This window comes from Gymnoscopelus braueri (genome assembly GCF_963280865.1).
Source record: "Gymnoscopelus braueri genome assembly, chromosome: 14".
NCBI lineage: Eukaryota > Metazoa > Chordata > Actinopteri > Myctophiformes > Myctophidae > Gymnoscopelus > Gymnoscopelus braueri.
Window position 1 is genome coordinate 19,788,031 of NC_137619.1, and position 24,338 is coordinate 19,812,368.

Sequence of the window (24,338 nt, forward strand, 5' to 3'; positions counted from 1 at the left end):
CATGCAAGCCAGCATGTTTCACATGTGCAATTTCAAAACAGGTGATAACCTAATACGTCCAGGATAGCTGTGCCAACTCGGATGGCACACTCATCGACGAGCGAAGTCATGGGCTATGCCTGGGCGCTCCTGCCTTATTATTTATATTTTAATTCAGAAAACCGTCTCATTGTTTACATGTAAAGCTAAATGCACAATCCCTCGTCAACCACCAACTTCTATTGATCATGGGTGTAGTCAAGTGGCACTCTATTTCTTCTATAAGATTTACCACTTGGTGGAGTATTTGCAACGCGAACAAGGTTTCTTAGAAAACACAAACATTACAAAGTCTTCATCCTTCTGCTACATGTATATCTTCAGTTTCTTATTTAGTCATCTATCATCTCATTTCTTTTTGGCTGCAGCATAGCCATCGTACCTTATTAACCAGGGAAGACGAAATTCATACCACAAGTTTCCTAGGCTGTGTGGGCATCACTTCCTGTCGATTTGATCCAAACCGCCAGCCGTTCCTTAACTGAAAATCAAGTATCATCTGTTTGGTTTGTTTTGAATAATTTCACAGGGCCTTTTCTGCCCAATGAGGGTAATTGACTCCAACACACCTGTGAAAAACTACTTTTTTTCTTTTCTTGTATAGGATAAAGTGTCATCTGATTTCACAATATTGTACCACAAGCTTAAGTGGATTGGGGGCATTATGATAAGGATAAGGATAATTCCTTTTAACAGGTCGTTCATGAAAGTCCTTGCGGTCTTGTTTCCAATGAGAACCTGTGAGCAATTGGGGTTAAGAGTCTTGCTCAGGGACAAATTTCATATCATCGGCACATATGCTGGGATAGCCTGGAATCGAACCTGGGGCAACCAGGGCCTCTGGTTCCCTAGGCGGGCTCACTAACCACTCAGCTATGGCCGCCCCATGGGGCATTATGATCCAGTTCACACAAGACCTATCTACTCAACAATACATTTTTCCAAACCAAAAATGTATTACCCTCATTGGAGTCAATTAGATTGACTCCAACACACCTGTGAAAGATACTTATTTTTTCTTGTATAGGATAAAGTGTCATCTGATTTCACAATATTGTACCACAAGCTTAAGTGGATTGGGGCATTATAATCCAGTTCACACAAGACTATCTACTCAATACATTTTTCCAAACCAAAACTTTAATGCAAAAAAATAAAAACTGGTCACAGGCTCTACTAGCTGAACAGAACACGCTGGAGTTCTGACACTGTCCTACAGTTTATATGTACTGTATACACACAAATGTAAACAAAATACAATGAAAACAAGGTAAATACAGCAACCAAATACTGTCACCTACAGTCCTAATGTACGATATTAAGCCACGTGCAACGTCTTTCCTGATAACATATTGTCAAATTAACAGACAGTCTGTATACATTATTAGAAATGTAAAATAAATTCAGTTCTTATCTGAAAAAGATTACTCTTAAATCTCAAGGGTATATTCTAACTAAACTAATATTCGAACACCTGATCTCGTGGAAAACAAAGTAAAATCTGTTTGAAAAAAGCTAGCAGAAGTTTGTTCAGGAAGTGTTAATCTTGCTTGTCCATTCGTTTGAGCAGCATCTCCATCAGCTGTTCCAGATGAGACATCTGAGGAAGAACACGGATTAAAACACTGTCAGATGAAAACAGTCCTTAGTTTGGAACAATATGATGTCCATGTCCAACACACATCTTGATACATGCTCTAAAAGCAAATCATGCACACAAAAACATGCAATGCGTGTAGTCTTTGGGAATTGGTGTTGTAAATTCAAGATTTGTGCTGAAATTCTTAGTCTTGATATACTCCAGTGGAGACATGGACTAAAAAATAAATTCAGTTAGTTAAACAATCCTTTAAAAATGTTGATTTGGACGTCTGATGTCAATAACTGTATAAGATATATATCTGATATTTCTTTTTCTGCCTTTATTGATAGATACAGTAGACTGACAGGAAATGGGGAGAGAGATGGAGAGTGACACGCAGGAAAGGTCGGGATTCGAACCCGCGACACGCTAGGTGGCCGGACCGCTACGCCAGCCGTCCGGGCCGACAGTATACAAATTTCAACATCATGGGAAAGTTCTGTGTGACAGTCGGGGGCTGTCAATCAAGTACCCGTTCTAGGCTCTGACAAACAGGATGTTTCAGAAAAGTTTCACCATTATGTGATATGGCTGATGTTAAAACAGCCATTGTGCTGGCTGATGTAGTATGCAGCCTACTAATAAATGCAGCCTACTAATAAAAGTGTTCCGATGCAAAGAATCTATTCATTGTTCCGATATTACATCATTTATCACACGATAGCTAGGGCTGGTGTTCGATTATTTTTTTTAAGTCGAAGCTTCTGGGCCCTGAAACGATCAAAATTTGAGGCAGAGCATGTGAGCGGAGTGGAGCGGCCAAATAGTTGACTTATTTTCTTCATGTTTGAATCCCGTGCCATCGAAAGAAGCTACGATGGCACGTTTACACAAAAAAAATATCTTGTTTTATATAGCCGTACGTACACAGAGACACAGAAACATAAAGTTCAAATTGTGGTGAGAGGTGTCTGTGGTGGGCATGCAGTTATGCCCATATAAGGCATAGATGACTGATGTCAGCGCGTACCGATGTTGTTAGGCAACGGTTAACGCCCCCTCGCTCTCTCACCTTCTCGGTCTCTTTTTATTTTTAGCAACTGTGATTTGTGTTGGCGTGAGAAGGGCGGAGCGAGAGAGTACGCGATCAGAGGGAGGGAGAGACTCTACAATTGGCCATGCAATGCTTGGTATGATGCTTGAACGTGCTGATCGACCTGTCACGAAGAGACGCGTCAGCGCAATAAGCAAGCCGATAACAAGCTGCTTTGTGCTGCATTATCTCCTTGTATGATACAAATTTCTTTAATGCACTGGTATCGATCTGGACTTTGTATTGGTTGCAAATGCAGTTATCAGGAAGGAAAACTGTGTTGGACCATCTCTGAAAAGTGATGCATTGCAAGAGCAGTGAGCAGGATCAATTAATGAGCAGAAGGCAGCTCTAACCTTTGTCTTCAGCTCCACACAGCAGCAGCCTTCTTGTTGCTTCTCAACACCTATCAAGTCCAACAAATCAAGTGACAGGCTTTTTAGCATGTGTAATTCAACAGTTCACGATTTTTATTGTTACATCCCGTATACAGATAAGTACTCAAGAGTAAAATCCTTGGGTTTCGGCTCCTCGACTGTGCAGCAACAAGAAAAATAACGAAACAAAATATTATAGTAAATAAAAACACCTCTAAAAGATAATATAGTAACAACACACACACACACACACACACTGTGCTGTGTGCAGGTCCTGTATTAATAAATGTGTATGTGGTTGTTTGCCTGTTTGTGTGTGCACCCTGCATAGCATATAAGAACAATGTGATGGATCCTTTGATATAACAACTGGATTCATAGTTTGATATGGCTACTTTGATAGACTTGGATCGATACTTTGATATTGGATTGACTGTGTAGCCGTATGCACAGCTGCTTGTGTAATTATACACTAATCACGTTTTCAAAAATGAAACTCCAACATCTCTTATCTTGTGGTAACGTTCACCAAAAATAGCCGATCTACAAGCTCACATCACTTTTTTACACGTTGTGAGCTTGTGGATTGGCTATTTTTGGCGAATAGATTTGGTGTAGGTTAAAAGTGGTTAAAATGAAGTGATTTTGATCAATTCCAAATATTATCAAAGTATTCTGCGGCATCCCTGGACTTGTCACGGCACCCACTTTGAGAAACCCTGTTCTAATGTATATCTGTCTGATGTATTGTTGTTGTGTCGTCGTTTATAGTGTTTTTTGTTGAAGAGGACCACAATGGAAATAAGCCCTCTGGCTTTATTGCGTTTCATCCTCTGTGATACAAGGACTGTATGTCGTAAAGTGCTATTGTGCTCTTTTTTTAAATCACAGTATAAGCAGCGTTTAAATGGACTCAACACTCATGCTTGGTTAACCTTTTTCTTTTAGAGAAGACATACCATTACTCTGTGTATGAGGATTGTGTGGAGGTATTATGTGGTCAGTCGCCTGTGCAGCATCATCTGAAAACAAATCACACATTGAATTCTGATTGGCTGCACTGAGGGTAGATTTGATAGATTTAAAGATTAAGTTTTGACTTGACCAACCATTGACCACAGCAGCCTCTGGCATCGTCCCTGTGGCGTCTGCTATGCCATCTGTGCTGCCGGTTGGTTGTTCCAGCTCTACGAGTGTAGCTGAAGGCATCTGGCTCGCCCCAGATACACTGGCATCGGTGTTTTGGGGTTCGGGGGCTTGGTCAGCTCTGGGAGGAGGAGGAGTCTGTGGCTGTAATCTGTTCAGCGTTAATGGGCTGAGATGTCCTCCACCTCTGTGGGCGGGCAGGGTTACAGACAGCAGGTGTATCAAGTCGTTACTGTACTTGACGGCGGCACTGACGTCTTCGGAGAGCAGGGTTTTAAACAGTGCCAACTCCTCTGCCGAGCAAACAGAGGGGAAAGGCTCCTCACCTGCATGGTTGAGAGGATAATGTGTAATTTATACTTGTGTATGTACTTGACTTTGTATATTTATACAAGCATAAATTGAGCTTGAGAGCACAGCACTGTAGCATGAATACATTGACCTGGTATATTGTCTGCCTCATGCAAAAGCCTTTATCTCCTTGTTAGGTTATTTAGACACTGTTTGCTTGACCACAAATAACAAGACTTTTCATTAGACAACATGTTTAGACAGATGCTAGGTTTTGATGTTTACCTGGTATCCTAGTTTCTTTGAAGCTCTACAGTGTTTTCTTTGCATTCTACTTACTTGTTGACTAGGGTTAATGCCATTTACTCTGATCTCTCATTTGTCGCTAAAGGCCTAAATAGTAAATTGTATTGATTTTCCGGTCTTTAAATATGTTAAGTATTGTTCTTTTTTTTTATTGTGAAGTGTGTGTGTGTGTGTGTATATATAAAAGTTATGTTTTTTGCCGTATCTTATTACTGTTTAAGTATATAATCACACATTAAAGTAATAATTGATAGATTAATGGTTACACCTTTACACTGTACAGTTAGTGCACAACGGGCGATGTAGAAGGGGACCTTCAGAAGGTGTGAGGGTATAGGCAGGATGCTGGTGTAGGGAAGGGTCTCGGTGTTGCCGTGGTCAGCATACAGGACGGTGACCTCACTCTCTCCTGCCTCCAGGACCACCGCCCTGTACCAGTTCTCATCACCTGAGATGAAACAAGGGAAGGCAGAGTTGAAATTCCAGTCCTTAAAGTAATGCCCTCACCAGATCCTACCCTATTCTCAACCACACCAAACCCATGCCTCAACGTAACCATACAAACAGGACTCAATCTAAACTACAATTAATTAAACCCATATGGGCTGGCTGGGAGAAAGAAGGTGTAAGGGTGGAACTGGACGTCCAACTCTGCGAGTACTTCAATGTCAATTAGATTGATAGGATATAACAACTGGACTGACACTTTAACAGTATAAAAGACTGACAGGATTGATAGTTTTGATATGATATAAGAACAATTTGATACTTGATACTTTGATTGAATATGAGAATTGGATTGATACTTTGATATTGGATTGATACTTTGATAGTGGATTGATACTTTGATAGTACATAAGAACAACTGGACTGATACTTTGAATAGAACAGTGAATACTTTCATGGGACGGAAGAGTGATTGCATTGATAATTTATAGGATAGAGGAGCGATTGCATTCATAATTTATAGGATAGAAGGCTGACACCAGCATTACATAGATGCCACTCCTAAAGCCTTTCCTTTCAAATGCAACCCTGTCGTTATAGAGGCTGGGGAGTGCAGTCTGGATGCTAGGAGAGCCGGCCCAGAACGCAAGAGAAATATAGGTTGGTAGAGAGAGAAAGAACCGTTTTTGCTAACCTGGTATCACAAGGAACTTAGTTGTATAATACTGCATTGAGGGAATGACAACCGCAATATGTCTAGCACTGTTTTACTGTACTGCTCTCATACCTGAATGGATGTAGTAGGGACTATTTTCTACCTCACTATGTCAAATTCAGAGACAAAGCCGACTTCCTGTAAAGAAAAGGCTGTTTAAACAAACCAAATGGTCATTTGATACACTGAAAAGCTTATTTGTGAAAAGCTTAACAAATTACTTGCTGCCTTCTACACTTGCAGTAAATTTCAATTACTTGGACAGTATATATTCATGTATCATTTAGATGAGCCGTTAGATGTTTGGCGTATTCCAGGCCCTAGAAAACTCATTGACATCAACAACCCTATATGGGGGTGGTGGGGAGAATATAGTATGTTTCCTACCAGAGAACTGTGCACAGCAAGCTGCCCCAACAGCTGGAGTTTGACGCAGACAGAAGTCCTGGTTGGCGCTACCGTACGCTGCCAGATCCATCATCAATTTTTGGAGTTCCTCCACTCCCACTGAACACAACAAATAGTTGTGTTGTTAATTGTAAAGGAAAATAAAATATAAACACACAACCAAAATGATAAATAAAAACAGCAATACGTTACCAAAAGATGAGAATAAGAACAGAGAGGAAAACAAATACAATGAACAATCATGTTAAAGCACTAATTTCATTCAATTAATTTGGTAGTGAGAGACAATAAACCACTCTGACCTATTTACAAACCTGTGTTCTCACTCTGGTTGAGGGTGTGAAGGTAGAATAAGGAGGGACTGATGATGGCAGCCACTCTAGGCTGGAAGATCTCGTTGTGAGGCAGCTCTCCTGCCCTCCAGTCCACTGGAAAACACCCTGCTGGAACATCTACACAACACAGTGCAACAGTCATATTTTACTGGTCACATACTTTCATACAGTTAATGACACACATACAGAGCCCCCTCACAAGTGCAGAAACACACAACCCTCACACACACGTTTTGGGAAGGCTACATACTGGATGTCCAATTGTGATGCTGTAATCCTTGACATACGAGTACACAGTCTGTTAACACTGTTTATGGAACGTGCTATACAAATAAGGTTCGACTTGATTAGTGGGCGACTGTCTGACCTGGTGGTAATGTCAATGCAAGGGGCAGGTCTGCATCCTTGGTGGTGGGTAGAACAAGGTCCTGGCTGGTCTCTCTGGTCACGTCTGTCTCTGGAGCCACAGCAACACTGTTGCAACAATTCTCTGTACAAGTGTCAAAAAACATGATCTGAATGTATAATTATCTTACAAGTCTTAAAAGCTGCCCTGGCTGATATTTATGATAGTCAAAAGGCTAGAAAAGAATATGCAGCATATGAAGGGAGACACTACCAACCAGACCGTTAAGGATGTCATTTATAGCGAAACAGTGCACTCAAGAATGTTTTTGAAAACATTTCAAGTGAGAAATACACAATGCAGTAACCGATTATTGATACACTTTCTGTTTTCTGAGGAGACTGCGTTGCACTGAACACATCTGGCATAAATGAATGGACCATCATTACCGTGAGCAATGAAATACTTTGTTTTGTTGTTACTTTTGGGTCAATTTATTAATGTATCTATAAAGTAAGCGTGTATTAACACATTCCATGCCAGAGTTTAATCTCATAATGTACTCACCAGTGCCAGCGTTTTATTGTTGTTTTTTTGTTTTTTTCATGTCGCCACAGACCTCGCTAAATAAGTTAAAAGTGCGCGTTCATTTGGTTCTAAACACACAGCGGATCTGTGAGAAACGGCCAGCGAAAACAGTTTCCAAATGCGAGCCGCCATCTTGAAGATACAGCCGATCAACGCTAAACAGTGATCAGCGAGGAGAAAAACAACCACAGAGAAAATCGAGTTTTAAACAGGATCCCAGACAGGAAGCGGATACGATCGAAAAAATTCGGAAAGTGCACCTGGGGCAATTTCAATGGGAATCGGTGGTTCGCGTAGATCTACGCGACTGGCACGCTGCGGCTTTAAATAGGTTCGCGTAGATCTACGCGACTGGCATTCAATGTGTTAATGATCGCGTCGATCTACGCGAACCTACTTAATTGTGCAGCGTGCCAGGCGCGTAGATTTATTTTTTTACTCACAGGTTCACATTTAATTGTAGGCCTCCGCTACGACACATTTCATTGTAGCACCACCGGAAACGGAATTATCCGCCGGATCCCATCCGCCTCCACTCTAAAGCGGAAACTAAATGTCAATTTTCTCGGTTGTCGTTTTTCTCATCGCTGATCGCTGTTAAGTATAAACCACTGTAGCTTCAAGATGGCGGATCTCAGATCGAAGCGGTTTTCTCTGGGCGTTTCACACAGATCCCCTGTGTGTTTACAAACAGTTGAACGCGCGATTTTAACGGATTTAGCGATGTCTGTGGCGACGTGAAAAAAACAAAAAAACAACAATAAATCGCTGGCACTGGTGAGTACATTATGATATTAAACTCTGGCATGGAATGTGTTAAGAGGGATAATCAATAGGGAGCAGGTAATTATTGAGAAATAAACCCCTTCAGGGTGATTAGATCACTCTGAAGGGGTTTATTTCTCAATAATGACCTGCTACCCATTGATTATCCCTTGCATAAGAGACTGTGTTAACCAGCTTAGTTTAGCTTAGTCAGCCCTTCAGAACATCAAATATCAAACCCGTTAGGCTTAATTTATACTCCATTGTGTCACTTGCCGCCAAGAGCTGATCTTCAAGCTCTTGTCGGCAATTGACATCGTCGTACTAAGGAGTATAAATTAGGCTGACACTGACACTAACCTTTTCCCATGTGTATGACAAGCATTCATATAACAAGCCCAACCTAGAGGTGTGAATAGATGAGCTACATGGCTTACTGCACCATGTCAGACATTGACTGCATAGTAGTAATATATGATATCTGTTTCACTGCCTTGTGTTGAGATTAGACAATGATACAGTGCATTCATTTACATACAAAACAATAGTTCTGCAATTACTTTATAGCTCTATGTATAAACAAATAATGGTGTTGGGGTATTTTGCCACAGTACATTTGGCAAAATATCATACGTGGCATTTGTCCTCTGCATTGGCGCCATCCTAACTGTGTGGATGCCCTTAATGTGGCACACGGGGAGCAGTTAAGGGTTAACCACTTTCAAACTGGTGTCCCTATTTTGGGCATAACAAATGTTTATAGACACGTACTCGACAATGTACTTGCAATGACACCATCATATGACCAAGTACATACAGTATAGGGCTTAAGTGGTTAATTGTCTTGCTCAGGGCATAATTATTGTGTGTGTGTGGAGGGGGTGCACATTGACCTCGTGAAGAGGTCTTCCTGTGACTCAAACCTTGCTGAGCGGCTGCATTTGGTTGTGTGGCCAGCTGCTCCAGCAGCAGGGTAGACGCCACGCTATGTCCTCCGCTCTCAAGCTCCACCTCGTAGACATTCCCCAACATAGAGGTCACACGCACCTTCAGATCCGACATCCCCATCAGAGTCTGGAACCTTGAAATGGCCTCGCTGCTCCACGCAGAGCCCACTGGCAGCACGCCTAGACACGTACAGTACACACACACACACACACACACACACACACACACAAAGACGTTTGCCTGTTTACAGCGGTCCTCAGTAAGAAGCAAGCCATCTATCCAGAATCTATTGTCACATCACTGGTTCACAGATGTGAAGAAGTAGGTGAAATTAGTTTTTTCCGTAAGCTCCATCATTTGTTTTTCAGAAAGAGAGGAAACAAGGGGGGGGGGGGGGAGAAAAGATGGTTCGTCTGTCTGTCCGGAGCTTATCTCACAAACCACTGGACAGATCAGTGCCAAGTTTCTTGTGCACGCTGCAGTAGACCAAGGAAGCACTTTTTTTTTTTTTTTCCATGTACAGTATATTTTATATTCTTTGAAATATGTAACTTCAATGTTATAATAGAAATCAAAGGCAGTTTGATCAGGCTGAAACCATGCCCAAATTGGAGTTCTACGTCATAGTAGATACGTCCTTGACTGGCCACGAGGTACAAGATCCACCCTGTTAATAGACCCCATTTTGTTAACCTATATTCATTTCCAAACTCTAACCCTATTCTAAACCTTAAGCTAAAACTAGTCATTCAAAACCTTAAGCTAACACTAGTAATTCTAACCCTAAACAATTAAAAAGTGAGGAACAGGTAATTGAGCTCACTTATCATACACTAACCCTATGATTTTTTCATCCGAGGGCATCAGATCCTATGACGGGTGTCAAATTTGATAAAACAAATAAAGTGTCTTTATCTACTATGCATCTTGGCATAGATTTCACAAGTGTCTGGAACTCTACTGGAGGTATCTAAATGGATGCAACAGAGCATCATATGATGCTAGTATATTATAGGATTACTTAGTAATTGTATCATGCAGTGCACTTGTATGGAGGCAGAAACATTTGTTGTTTTTCCAGTAATTTTTTCTGTTTCTTTAATTTGTTAATTTGTCTGACCAAGAACAGAAAAGTGGTGGGTCCTACAAGGAGGCAAAAATCCAATGCAAAAACAGATGAGGGAGACCACTGTACAATGCAAAAGATAGTTTTAATACCTTTAAATACAAATGTTTACGTTCTACTTGGCAACGCGTTTTGAGTACAGAACTCTTCCTCAGGCAGCAATGTTGCGTTATCCTGCATTGTACAGTGGTCTCCCTCCTCATCTGTTTTTGCATAAGTACAAGAACACTCACACAGATACTGTACATGTCTAAAGATTATTTGCCGATTTTTGGGGTATTGAATTAAAAAATATTGAGCATTTGGGATAACAAACTCACAGAAAAAGCTCTCCTTCTGTCCTTTTCCAGCACGATTTACAAATGTTTGTTGACAATGCAGGGCTAATGCAAACACAAACGCACAGAGCGTACCTGCGAGGCAGCAGTGGATGGCCTGGAGTGGCAGCGTGAGGAGTTGTGGAGTGATGGTTCGGAGGTGACTGATTTCCACCTGGCTGCTGTTCCCATAGTCCACAAAGTACACCTCGGCCTTGTCCTCAAACACACTCTGGACCATGGCCCGGTACCATACACCATCACCTACACACACACTTCAATATTAGATGCCAACAGTTCTTCTTCCACTGATTTCACACATGTATTTTTTGTACATTGAAATTCTGCATTAATGGGCTGCATATTATTGTGGTTTTGTAGAAGTAAATGCAGCGGTCTCTCTGCTCACTGTCTCTATTTATAATAAAGCAAAAATTCCAAATATATTGAGAGACTTATGTCTGTCTGCATTTGGATATGTAGGAATGTGGGGTATGTAAATATGTGTGTGAGTGGATATATATATAGTACAGTCATCTTCTGTACTATGCATATTTATATACATTTATTTGATTACTACTGATTCCCCTTATCCCCCCTTTCCTTTCCCTTTCTTTCACTTTGGTTGTCTTATTGGTTTGTTTTTTACTTTTCTTATTTTCCTTTTGTTGATGCCGTCTCACTTGGGAGACAATGTGAAATATTGTATATAAATATTGTATTGTGAAGTATGATGCACTGCTCTAGTCTCTCCTGATAATAACAATAAAAACAATAAGTTGCAAAATAAAAATAAAAAAGACAAACATAATGTTAAGAATGAGGTTATAGTGCTGGTCTTCATTTAGTCTCACCAGAAAACATAGCGCAGCACGGCTCTCCCACTCTGGGCCTGAAGGGAGAAATATCCGCCTCACAGCTCTGCTTCAACTCTGCCATTAGGTTCATCAGCTTGTGGGGGTCTGACACAGACAGACACGCACATTAATTTCAACAATTTAAAAACACCTTTTTGTAATGTTGAAAGTGGCCTTCAGTGTTGTATTTGTATTGTGTATGCATGCAATCTCGTCTGGTATTGACAAATTTACAGTCTTTCTAAAAAAAAAAATATATATATATATATATATATATATATATATATATATATATATATATATATATATAAACCAACATAAACTGCCCACACAAAGTTCATAAACTTAACTTCGGTTAATTATTTCTCCCCTTCAATAATACCAATTGGTATTGTATTTTATATCGTTTTTATCGTTGATTAGTCACCTTTACAACGAGGTATAACTTGTAAGTATTGTGCAATCGTGGAATGAGCAACACAGCTAAATGTGTAGGTAGCGCACCCCCAACATTTGCCAAAATCCCCCAATATGCTTCTGTTGGTAATCACTCTCGTTTTGAGCGACCTGCCAGGAGCATGGGTCCTGCAACTTTGTTGAGTTTGTGTATGCTCCAAGCAGCAACACTGCCCCCATGGAAAGATGCCACGTTTGTCCCTTCAGGATAAGGCCTGTGCAATAGGGCAAGTGGAAGATGGTGTTCCATTACGCAGAGTGGCAGGCATTATTTGGTGTCAGACCTGGTACCATTTCCAAACTTAGGACCAAGTTCCTTGAGACTGCTGGAGTCAAAGGAAGACAACACTCCAAGAAGACTGGGTCCTCACCCTTGCTTCAGTGAGGTACCATAGCCTTTCTTCCAGAGATTTACAGACAAGATTTGCACAACGGCACCAAAGACATATGTGACTGGCACACATCTGCCAGCAAATGGTACCAGAGCTGATGCCAAATAATGCGTAATATGCATAACGGAACACTAGCGGCAGCTTCACATGCCCTATTGCACTTATCAAACGTGGCATCTTTCCATGGGGACAGTGTTGCTGCTTGGAGCATACACAAAATCAACAAAGTTGCAAAAACCATGCTCAGGTGCCAGTCAGACACCTGTGACTGGCACACACACCTCTCAGCTCAGAAGGTGTGTGCTGGCAGGTCGCTAAAAACAAGAAGAGCAAATACCAACAGAAGCATATTAACCCACACGTTTAGCTGTGTTGCTCATTCCACATTCCTTACAAGTTATACCTTGTTGTAAATCAACAATAAAAATGATAAAAATTACAATAGGTATTATTGCAGGGGAGAAATAATCGACCAAAGTTAAGTTTCTGAACTTTTTGTGGGCAGTTATATGCAGAGCTCACTCCGTGTCGGCTGTGCACTCATACTCAAGAGTCAAAATAGACAAAGGGTGTTACCTTCAGGGTTGTGCAGGTAGCAGTAAAAGTGTCCTGGGTTCTCCACTAGGTTGCCCACCACTGCCACCATCTGGCCGTCACTGGGAAGCTCGGCGTAATGCCAAATTAGGGGTGGGCTGACTGCTGCACGGGATACAAACCGTGTATCTGCACAGTGTGCTTCAACGAGTGCATCTCCATCTATAGAATTGGTGCAAAAGGGCAAAATTGACTAAGTCGATGTAGGAGACAGTACAGAAGAATGCTAGAAGACTTGGAATAGGTGGCTGAGGCATATGCTATAGTTGCGGTTGCGCACGACAATGCAGCTAACATGATCTTGTACACCGAGATGTACTAATAATAAGTACATGAAGCACATGCTGCAGCAGTACTGTAGTAAGCACATACACATCTCTAAAGGATTTTAATGTTCACACAAACAAGATTTAGAATTAAACAGCTTTACTGCTGACTGTCAGCAAATGTGACACATTATTTACACACATACGACTGATGTAAAACATACAAGTCAACCTCCTTAACATATTCAAATTAATTCGAAGCATTTCTCCAGCAGCTTCTAAGACCAAAAAAAAGGTATTACGGGTCAGCCCCATTGTTGAACTGTGTGAAACAGGACATAGGATGTTTAGAGTATGGAGTTACTGTGGATCTGGCTGTCAGCATCCAGCGGCCGAGGACAGGCATAGCGCTGGGTCAGCAACAACTCAGTTATGTCTGCTTGAGGGTCGCTGAACTGGTCCATCATGGACACCAGGGCGGTGCCATCACGCTTCCCCAGGATCTCCACGCGCAGCGTACGGTTAGATACGACCTGCCGCAGGAGCTCGATACAGTCCTCAGACCAGCGCTCCTCCACTGGACGCACCCCTGGATATGATGACAGGAAGATGGCTGTGTGTGTATGTGACGCTGTGGCATCTTTAAGCTTTATTTCAGAGATATGAGAGTGTAGGGAGAAAGGAAAGCAAGGGCAGATAGACATGCCAGACAAGACAGGGAGTCTAGCATGTGAATTCTGCCCCCCACAACCCCCAAAACAAAACCATTTGTTTGACACAATCTTAAGAATGGCCTTGGAGACAAATCCAGGGAAACTAATTGTGAGAATAAAACTGCCATCTGTGTCTCGAGAACCCACTCTCAACAGGCACTGGAAAAACTGCCAGTACATGTGAAATGTGTCATAATCATGTCTGGCAATTTCTCCAGAGGATAAACAGACTTTGTACAAGGAGAACTGAGCCCCGTCTTACCTTCCAGGGCACAGGGGATGCCCTGCATGGTGTCTTACCTGCCAGGGCACAGGGGATGGCCTGCAGGGGCAAAGCCAAGAGGGCAGGGCTGATGGGCCTCAGGCGACTCAGCTCCACCTCCTCAGAGGGACCAAAGTCGATGTATCCAACACACACATGCTCCTCAGATGAATATGCCAGCACCTTCGCCCTGTACCACTGCTTGTCCTCTGTGGGGGGAGAAAAAAGATTCCAGCCTGGACTCACAGACAAGCCCCTGAGAAACTTACCACTTACCCTCTATTCTTAGTAAAAAGGACCTCAGTTCTTAGTAAAAAGGACCTCAGTTAGTACTTGGACCACTTTTTTCCATCTACACCAGATCTCTTCGCCAAAAATAGCTGATGTAAAATCTCACAATGCAGACACGTTGTGAGCGCGTAGATCTGCTATTTTTGCAGAATGTTTCCCCCCAGAAAAGGGGTTAAAGGAGCAGTTCATTCAAAAAAGTACTTATTTCTATCAATTACACACCCTATGAAGCTTTGAATTCATAGAGATTGTTTAGTTTTTTCGCACATTCCTGAGCCAATAATGAGTCTCTGACCAGCCACCCTGTCGTCAAATGAATGGCTCGACAAAAACATATCTCCAAGAATTCAAGGCTTTATGGGGTGTGTAATTGATAGAAAATGGGTAGTTTTTTGGGTGAACTACTCCTTTAAGATTGACCAACCATACACAGTGGTGGAATGTATCTTAGTACATATACTGTAATTAAATACAATTTCGAAGTACTTTTACTTTGTTGGAGTATTTAATTTTGTGACTACTCCACTACATTTCAAGGCAAATGTACAATTATTTTGCACCGAAATGAACAGTCTTGGTCGAAGCCAAAACACTTGGCTGAACACCGAAATACACAACACGTACTGACAGTTTTTACCGAAATACAGAATACGTAATGTCAGTTTCCCATCACTTTTTTATTTTCTTTAATGCCAATTTTGTGCATTTTAATGCCATTGCTGTCATGGCTGTGTCAAAAAAAGTTCATAACTGATCTACAAGCTAACAGCTTACACAATACATCTGCCATTTTCACAGAATGTTTGCTTATTTTCCCTGAATGTTTCCCATTATGACATACCTAGAATAGGGACACAAGGGTTCATGTGGTTCAGTAATCACATAGATTAATAAAACAGATTAATACATTGGAATGTACAGTACACTTTCCAACTTCTAACACTCTTTCATTGACTTTTCCTAGATTTTTATTTAAATTCCCACAATATTACAGGAGTGGCAGATTTATTTTGTTGAAGGTAGCTACCAACGAAAACCCATTGTTCAAACTGAGAAGCAAATAAGCCGTGTGTTATTACCTGAGAACTGGGAGCAACACATGGTGCCAGGGGCTGGTCTGAAGTTGTGGCTCGCTGGAATCTGACTGCAGTGTTCCCTTAACATCCACTGCTGCTTGTGGATCATAGCTACAAACACAAACTTTTAATTTAGCCCATGTACCTTTTACTTCTTTAATCCATTAAGACCGGGAACGCATTGGTGTCATTTTAATATTTCTTTGGCTATTAAAAAAATAGCAGATTTAGCAGAATAGCAGCACTCGGTGGCGAGCTACGAGCTTGTAGATCTGCTATTTTTGGAGGGAAAAAAAACGTAAAAATGTGCAAATCTTTGCTTCTGGGGGTCCCTTGAAAAAAATATTCAGATGGGGCAGGGGGTCCGCAGACAAATGCATATCATTTTGGGTGGTCCTTGACATGAAAAAAGTTTGAGAACCACTGATATATATAGCAACATAAGTTAAAAAAAAAAAAAAAAACTGTTAGGATTTAGGGCGCGCTCTCACCAAAAGTTGGCTGGCCGCTGTTAAACGCAGGTTGTGCGCGGCCACAGTTTTTTTGCAGCCAGCGGATTCTAAAAAAAACGCTGTGACGCACCTGTCACTCACATTCAAGACCGTCCCCGTAGCCCGCACCGCCTGCTGCCTTGAGCACCATGTTGCTTCCTGAGTCTTGGGACGGTCCGCCTTCGACTCACCCGATTGGACAGAGGGAGAAAATCAGCCCCTGCCTCCAGCAGTTTTGCTTCCAATGGACAAGTCGCGTAGAGCAGACAAACGCAAGGTCTGCGCGACAAGCGGAAAAATCCGCTCTTGCGTGAATCCACGCATTTACATTGACAATGCATTGGCAGATTCTGCCCCAGAGGTAAAATAAAAGTGCGGTGAGAGCGCGCCCTTAGAAGACATTTGTAGAATCCGCACAAGCAAAGATTAGTTAAAAATGTTCGCTTAAAAAATTAAATAAAAACACAAAGATTTGCACATTTTCTCTAAAAATAAATAGCAGATCTACAGGCCCGTAGCGCGGCACTTGGTGCCGCATTATGAGCTTGTATATCTGCCATTTTTGAATAGCCCACAATAAAATAATGGTTATAGCTAAAAATGACACAGCTATGCGTTCCCAGATTGAATGGGTTATAAGCTGCCACGATTTTGCATCATGCGCCATTTGAGTACTCACCAGCGTTTTCGAACTTCTGACAAATCATATTGTGGGGTGACTGGAGGTTAGTGATCATAGCGGAGAAGGTGTCTCCCACACATAGGGTCAGGGGCTTAGGGGGCTTTGCCCCCAGATTCTCATCCTTCCCAATGGACAGGCGCTTGAAGTTATCTAGTGAGGCGTTCACCAACGAGTCTGAAAACAAACAAGGAAAGCGTTCCTATTAGATCTCAAAGCTCAACTTCAATGTACCAAGTTTCAATGTCTGTACAAAACAGTAGATAGAGTTAAAAGCAACATTTTGGAATGTACAATTCCTAATAATATAGTATGTTGAGTAACAATATCATGATATATATGATATATATTAATTGGACATTGTCATTTCTTCCCAATTAGTGATATCATCCACACACACAAAAAGGAGGAAAATAAAAAAAACTGAGGAAAATTTAAAAAACACACACGAAAATAAATAATATCTTGGACAAGTCATTTTCATAATCAGTCCGTCAGTGGTTGCAGTGTGTGCTGGTGAAGCCTACTCACTTATGTCTGGTTCAGTAGGTTTTCGTGGTCCCGTAGCTGGATATGCATAACCCTGGTCTATCAGGAACGTGCTCAGATGTTTGCCTACAAAGAAGGAAGGAAAGATAACATTTAATATGAGCACCGATTTGGTAGCTGAATAGCAAATAACAGTATTGGGATAATTGCAATGTGTGCTCATGTAAATGTGGAAGACAGACTTGATAAATATCATAAATACAATACTTCTGAATAATATTTATTGCGATACTTTGCAATGAAAATAAATATCAAAACAAGTAGTACATTTATCTAATGAAAAAGTCAAACCTTGTATCTTTGATTCTACTCACCAACTACACTTTGTGTATTCAATATAACAACTATAGAAAGAAGGCGTGCAGTCGCCAACTGGCTAGATTAAGTAATAAATAAATAGCACAAAAAGTTGGGACATTTGTGTTTAGTCTCTGTTGCGACAATGCTTCTTGTTGGCAAGTTGGCAATAACTTTTAAACTCTTGGAAAGCCTGTTTATTTCCCTTTTAAATGGTGCCCCATTTGAAAGGAACATGAGTTCAATGCCAAAAAGCGTATTCTGCCGTTATTGTTGCTATTGTTTTGAGCTTCCTACCTCAGGTGCCATGGGGTACATGGTGCACCGGTTACATGGGGTAATTGAGGGGCCCGTGTCTCCCCGTAGGATCCCACTGGCCTCCAGGCCATTAACTCTCTCAGTGCCAAGCCCCGAGTTATCCCGAGTTTTAGGGTTATACCCTCAGTGCCAGAACGAGAAATCCAGATTAAAAAAAAAAAAATTTTAAGTGTTCAGAACCCAAGATATCATTATCTAAAGATTTGCAGCTCCATCCACTCTTTGTTTAACCTATAACTGAAAAAGGCTGTATCTCGCTTCCTAAGCACTTTTCTTTTATTTTGAAAAAAAAGAAAGACATTTTTTTAAATTTCAATTTATTTCATTGGCACTGAAAGAGTTAAGGGGCCGTTCCACTAAACTTATCCGAGGGACAGGCAATCATTTTCCCATACACCTGCTGGCCTGAGTCCCTCTGCTTTTATGAAGGTTTTTCTCAGAGAGGGGAGAGGGGCAAAACCCACACCCCCATGGACTAATTTTGTTTACAAACATTGAGACTGAACGAGCAGGTACAGATTTCATGTAATCAATTCCCAACAGATCCCCAAACCTGTTGTTTTGGGGAGCGCTGGTTTCAGTTCATTCAAACAGCTATTCTCGGCCGGTCTAATAAATTAGGCTGAGGGGCTGCAGCAAGCAGGCTCTGCTGCCGTGTTCTAATGACAACGACTGGAGTTGGGGTTTGGAGGACAACTGCTGTTATTGTTTAAAAACCAAGGAGTATATATTTCAAGAGCCAGAGATCACAGTAAACATCCTAAGCCTGCTTCCTCCACACTAGGAGGAAAACTGCATCTGAAAGATTGATGGGATGTATTTTTACACATGAGTGCTGCGACTACTTTTCCATTGCATCTTATGAGCGGACGGGTGCTTTTGGTACCGGCCTGTGTGCGCATACTGGTTCTTATCAGTGTGATGTCTAAAGGATCCGACTCAAACAGACCTGTTAGAAAGGGATCCTATTTTTCAGGGGTGCAAACTAGGGGTGGGACGATATGGGTACCTCACGATACGATATATATCACGATATTAGGCCCACGATAATATATATCACGATATTCGACGATATTCGATATATTGCGATATCACGATATTCAATATATATTGCAAGAAATTTCACCAACGATATATCACGATATCTGAAAATATCGATATATTGCGATATCACGATATATTGCATGAAATTTCACTAACAACGATATATCACAATAGTCCTTGTAGTAGGAAAAACAACGTATCACAATTATTATTATTATTTTTTTATATCGATTTTTTAGCAGTATATCGATTATTTATCGCGGGAGAAAGTATCGCGATATATTGCGATCGAGATATCGTCCCACCCCTAGTGCAAACCACAAACTCAGCTGCGCTGCTCATCCCACAAATACATGTTCCCTACAAATAGGGCAATGGGGAAATAAACAGGCTTTCCAACAGCATAAAACTTATTGCCAAGAAGCATTGTTAAAACAGAGAAATAATCTACCAAACACACATTTCCCAACTTAGTGCTATGTTTATTATTCCCCGTAAAAACGTTTAAGCTTAATGTCACCGATCCATATCTTCCAGAGCTACTTTTGGTGAATCTCAGTAAGCGATACATTTATCCCTGACACAAGAGCATGTTAATGCTGAGCTTTGAAACACCCTGATTATATTGTGCCATGTTTGTTTGTGTTACAGTATATACTACTTTTTCAGTTGACTGCAGACTAGTGTTTTATATAATTTGTTATGTAACAAAAACAATGCCTGTTCTTTGTTTTGCTTGTCCAAGGACCACAATGGAAATAAGTCTGACCTTTCATCCTGTCATCCTTGTCTGTAAGAAGCACGTATTGCCATGTGTTTTTCTTTTAAATATGACATCTAAATAAATCAAAGTGAGGTGGTTTGACAAAGATGGAAGTGAACAGAGCTGACCAAAGGCTGACAGTTCGATGTCCACAGCGAAGACATGTCCATTCTCTGATGTGTCCATCACGCTGACTGGGAGATACTTTCCACTCAGCAGCTGCTTCACAACCATACAACACTCTCTGGTCCAGCTGCCAGCCGCTGGTACCACACCAGACAGACTGCACTGCAGCACCTGAACCAAACCCATCCAAGTTATATACTGTAGATCATCCTTTATATACACACACACACACACACACACACACACTGTAGACCAGTGGTTCCCAAACTGTTTAGCTTGAGACCCAAAACAGAAAAAGAAAAAAAATGCAACACGTTGTAGTGCTGGAGCTTGTAGATCTGCCATTTTCATTACTTCTTAAAAGTTGTTCTTTCTTGTCTTTTTATTGATTTCTTCTAAGACCTGAGGCAGATTCTGCAAATGCCTTTTAAATCAGTAGTTCTCACCCTTTAAACTTTTCAAAAATGTTCAAAAATAGCAGATGTACAAGCTTGCAGTGCGGCACGAAGTAATGCGCCGCGAGCTTGTGTACTGTATATAAATATGAAGTCCTTTTGAAAAATTTATTTTATTTCAGAAAGTAATATTCTTTTTATAATTAGTGGGCCCATGACCCACAAATGGGTCCCAGTGCTGTAGACCACTATGTCTCCAAATGGTTCTGTAACTCTGAGTGTACAAATGGAACCGAATGGACCCGTCCATTCATTTCTACACTCTCGGAGTTAAATTAACACAGGATTTTACAGTGTAGATTGGGGTCCCAGAAAGAAAAAAAAAATCAATTGTGGTCCGTGATCTACTGCATATCAAACTGGATCTTGAAATTAAAAAGGTTGTGAATCACTGAACTGAATTATACCGGGACCTCAATCTACATAGTAAAATCCTTAGAGCTTATTTAAATCTGAGTGTACAAAACAAAACAAAAAATATATCGTTGCCATTGAGCAGAAACATTGCATCTCCAAATGTCAAGTTTTTGGTTTGGTTTGTACATTCTCAGAGTTACAGACCCATAACAATCCATTTGGACCCCTGGTTGACCCCGAACCCGACATTGAGAACCAGTGCTGTAGATTTAATGACTACAACATGTTAATCCCACAGTAATTTAAGTAAATAAAATACAACTATATCCAACCATATTTTATAATCCATATAAGTTTTTTCTGAACAGTTATTTGATAGCTACTGTATATAGTAAAGAGAGACAAGAAACAAGGAGAGAGAGTGAAATGCAGCAAATGGTCCGCCGGGAATCGAACGAAGGACTCGCTGACAGGCATTAGAGTCCATGTGGTACATGCCTTAACTATTTAGCTATTGGGTCACCACTTAACCCAATGCAAATTTAACATACCATTATGTCATAAATCAATGTTTTCTTTTTTAAATTATGAATAAAATATTTATAATTTGACAGCTTAAAAGAATAAAATGAATAAAAACATTGATACATGTACTCACACATGGAGGCACGACCTGCAGACTGACAGGCAGGGGTTTGATCAGGAACAGTCGACCAGGAACAGTCTCCTCATTCCCAATGTCAATATAGAGGACAGTGGCTGGCTTCTGGTCTGCTGACACCGTTTGCACAAGAGCTCTGAACCAAGTCTACACACACACACGCGCGCGCGAACGTTGAATAATCGTCATCGATTTTGGCGGAAAAATTTGCAATTGTTTGTAATAATATTTGATTAGTATGTGTGGCTGCAGTTCAATGTTTTGGTGGTCTTTGATACACAGGTGTGTATTAATCAATCAACACTGCGTAGATTGGCTATTTTCAAATAACCAATGTACATAGGGTTAAAGTAGTTAAACTGATTGTATTAACCAATTCACTGCTGTTGATCCCATGGAACCCCATCAAGGACCACCCCACTTTGAGGACCACCTGGCTATGCGCATTTTACCATTGAGAATGAGTGCAAATTAACTCAAAAATTGTTACGGCCTTTTACAGGTATGTCTAATTATTAGTTACCATTCCATGATCGCCCTCTTGTTCTAATATAATTTCTAAGCTCAGTTGACAGCCCTAAATCACAACTGAGGGAGGGGGAGAGAGAGAGAAGATGTAAAATAACCGTTATCTCACCCCATCCAGAGAGAATTTGACAGCGCACACCTCTCCTTGGTTGGGGGTGTATGAGATAGAAGGTGGGCCATCGCTGGCAGCCTTCTTCAGCTCTGTAGTGATGCTCTTCAGGTTTTCTGTAACCTGGGGGTCCTGAGACTGCATGAAAAACCTGCTGGGGCTACGGAACTCTGCCACCATCCCCTACACACACACACACACACAGTCCTGTATATTGGCATATACACTACCGTATACAGTATATGCCAGTGTAATGAAGATAAATACACTAGCTGAATTTTCATTGTCATCGGAACAGTACATGCATCACAACGTTTCACAACTAAACTGGGCTTTAAGGACCTTAATTTCTGTTCCTTTGATGATGCCGTTGGTTTTCAGGTCCTTTAGATAAGTTTTCTGATGAGACAGGGTTCGCTGGGGGGTGGAATCCTCACTCACGTTCACCTAAACCAGACAAGACAAGCAAGAGACCATACTGCCATCCAGGGTTGTCAAAATTAGGGTTTTCCACTACATATCAATCCTGAATATCTGAATCATTTTCAATATATCCTATATCATATCATAAATCAATCTGCTGTCCATAGAGGGACTATTTTTGGGTACATTGGTCAAGCAAGTTTCAAATCCCTGGAAGTTGCTTTTCATAATTTACTGAAATGAATGGAATGCAGGGTTTCCTAAAAAAAAATCTAACAAACCATATGAGTTGTAGTCAAAGGGCTAAACATACATTACTTGACTAACTGTATAATCCTTTAAGATGGGTGCATTGAGTGTTGTCTCTAGTGAAAATGCTCCCAATACTGAACTGTTCTTGTGCTTAAACAATGTGTTTTTCTGGTTTACCTTTGGCTGCAGTGTTGTGGCGGTCTTCTCCGTCACCACTGAACCTTGGCTCTCAGTTGGATTTTTACTGTCGATGGTCCAAATGCGTGGTTATAATACATTAACATTAATATTGTCAGACTAGTTAACATATATTAACCAATATATGGTTAATATATAACCAAACCCTCATGCAGAGGACAGTGCTAGGTTTATTCATACATCATTTAGAATCTAAATTATAGATTACCAACACTCATATTTGATGCTGTTAAAATGTTTTGACTAAGCTAAACAACACCAGACAATTTGTGTCCAGGCAGAGTGGAGGCGACTTACATGACACTTGAGACTGGAGAGCTGGGCGTACATATGTGTCTATGTGCTGTCCAGTCTTGTGTCTGACAGTGAACGGAGCAGTAGAAAGCATCCTTGCAGCGCACGCATCGGAAATTCGCTGTTGGATGACATTGACAGTAGATCAATGTCACTCTTTGGGAGTGTGCTCTCCCAAAGAGTTGCATGAAGCACAACATAACACCACACAGACAGACATGCAACTTTTTCAAATGTACTGCTGTACTATACAATAATCTAGGGTTATTCTTGTTACATACTGATATTTTTATCCAATTCTGAGACTTACTTTGTCTATGCGATGGTGATGTAAGGCTTATTTATGTATTAGCATTCTGTAGCTAAAACTCATATGTTTTAACACATATTTTAACCAAACATGTATAATCTACCATACAGATTGGCTTAAATAATGTTGTAAATCCTGATTGTACTAGTAATCACGATTATGATTTGGCCATTGGAATTCAGGTTCACTAATCGCAATACTATACACAAGGTACAAACGTACCATTTCTCATTCCATTTGCTGCACTTCTATTTGAAAACATATCGCTTCAGTGTCTTCAGTAAAACAATACTTTCATATGGACATTCCTCTTCGATCTGGCTCAACAAAGGTTTCATTCAAACCTTTTGTTTGAATGAATACAAACAAAAGGTTATTATGAAAGCAAGCTTACGCCACATCATACCTTTGGGATGACTGTACTTACCTTGCTGACTGCAATAGTTGCACCAAGTCATTTCTGTAAGCTGTAAAAGGTGAGAGAATGTTATATCATAATAAGAATAATGATGTCAAGAAGAGACCACACCGATTAATGGCACTGATTTAACTGACGTTCCATCATGAACTTGATACATACATGTCCATTGCTCTCTGATTTTGGACCTCCTGCAACAAAGAAAACAGTCTAAATGTGGTAATCTACTTTGCAAAAAGTCCTGCTGTGACACATTGTGACAAAGTATAAATCAGGCACTCAGTCAATGGTGGAAAGTACTAGTACATTTACTCAAGTACTGTGTATTTA

General features: G+C 40.8%; 1 protein-coding gene across 1 annotated transcript; it reads right to left on the reverse strand.

Moving 5' to 3' along the window:
* Nucleotides 1–1,510: 1,510 nt before the first annotated feature.
* LOC308100559 (tudor domain-containing protein 1-like) lies at nt 1,511–24,048 on the reverse strand (the record flags this gene model as incomplete). Its single annotated transcript, XM_080449627.1, has 23 exons — nt 1,511–1,639; nt 3,071–3,120; nt 4,051–4,113; nt 4,201–4,563; nt 5,109–5,282; nt 6,384–6,503; nt 6,719–6,856; nt 7,107–7,229; nt 9,362–9,565; nt 10,926–11,093; nt 11,684–11,791; nt 13,111–13,233; nt 13,759–14,041; nt 14,370–14,578; nt 15,740–15,847; nt 16,907–17,083; nt 17,438–17,521; nt 20,006–20,174; nt 21,474–21,623; nt 22,114–22,296; nt 22,966–23,032; nt 23,284–23,401; nt 24,018–24,048. 23 exons carry the CDS (start codon nt 24,046–24,048, stop codon nt 1,580–1,582), a joined length of 3,273 nt encoding a protein of 1,090 aa, XP_080305753.1. The 3' UTR covers nt 1,511–1,579.
* Between the last annotated feature and the right edge of the window lie 290 nt (nt 24,049–24,338).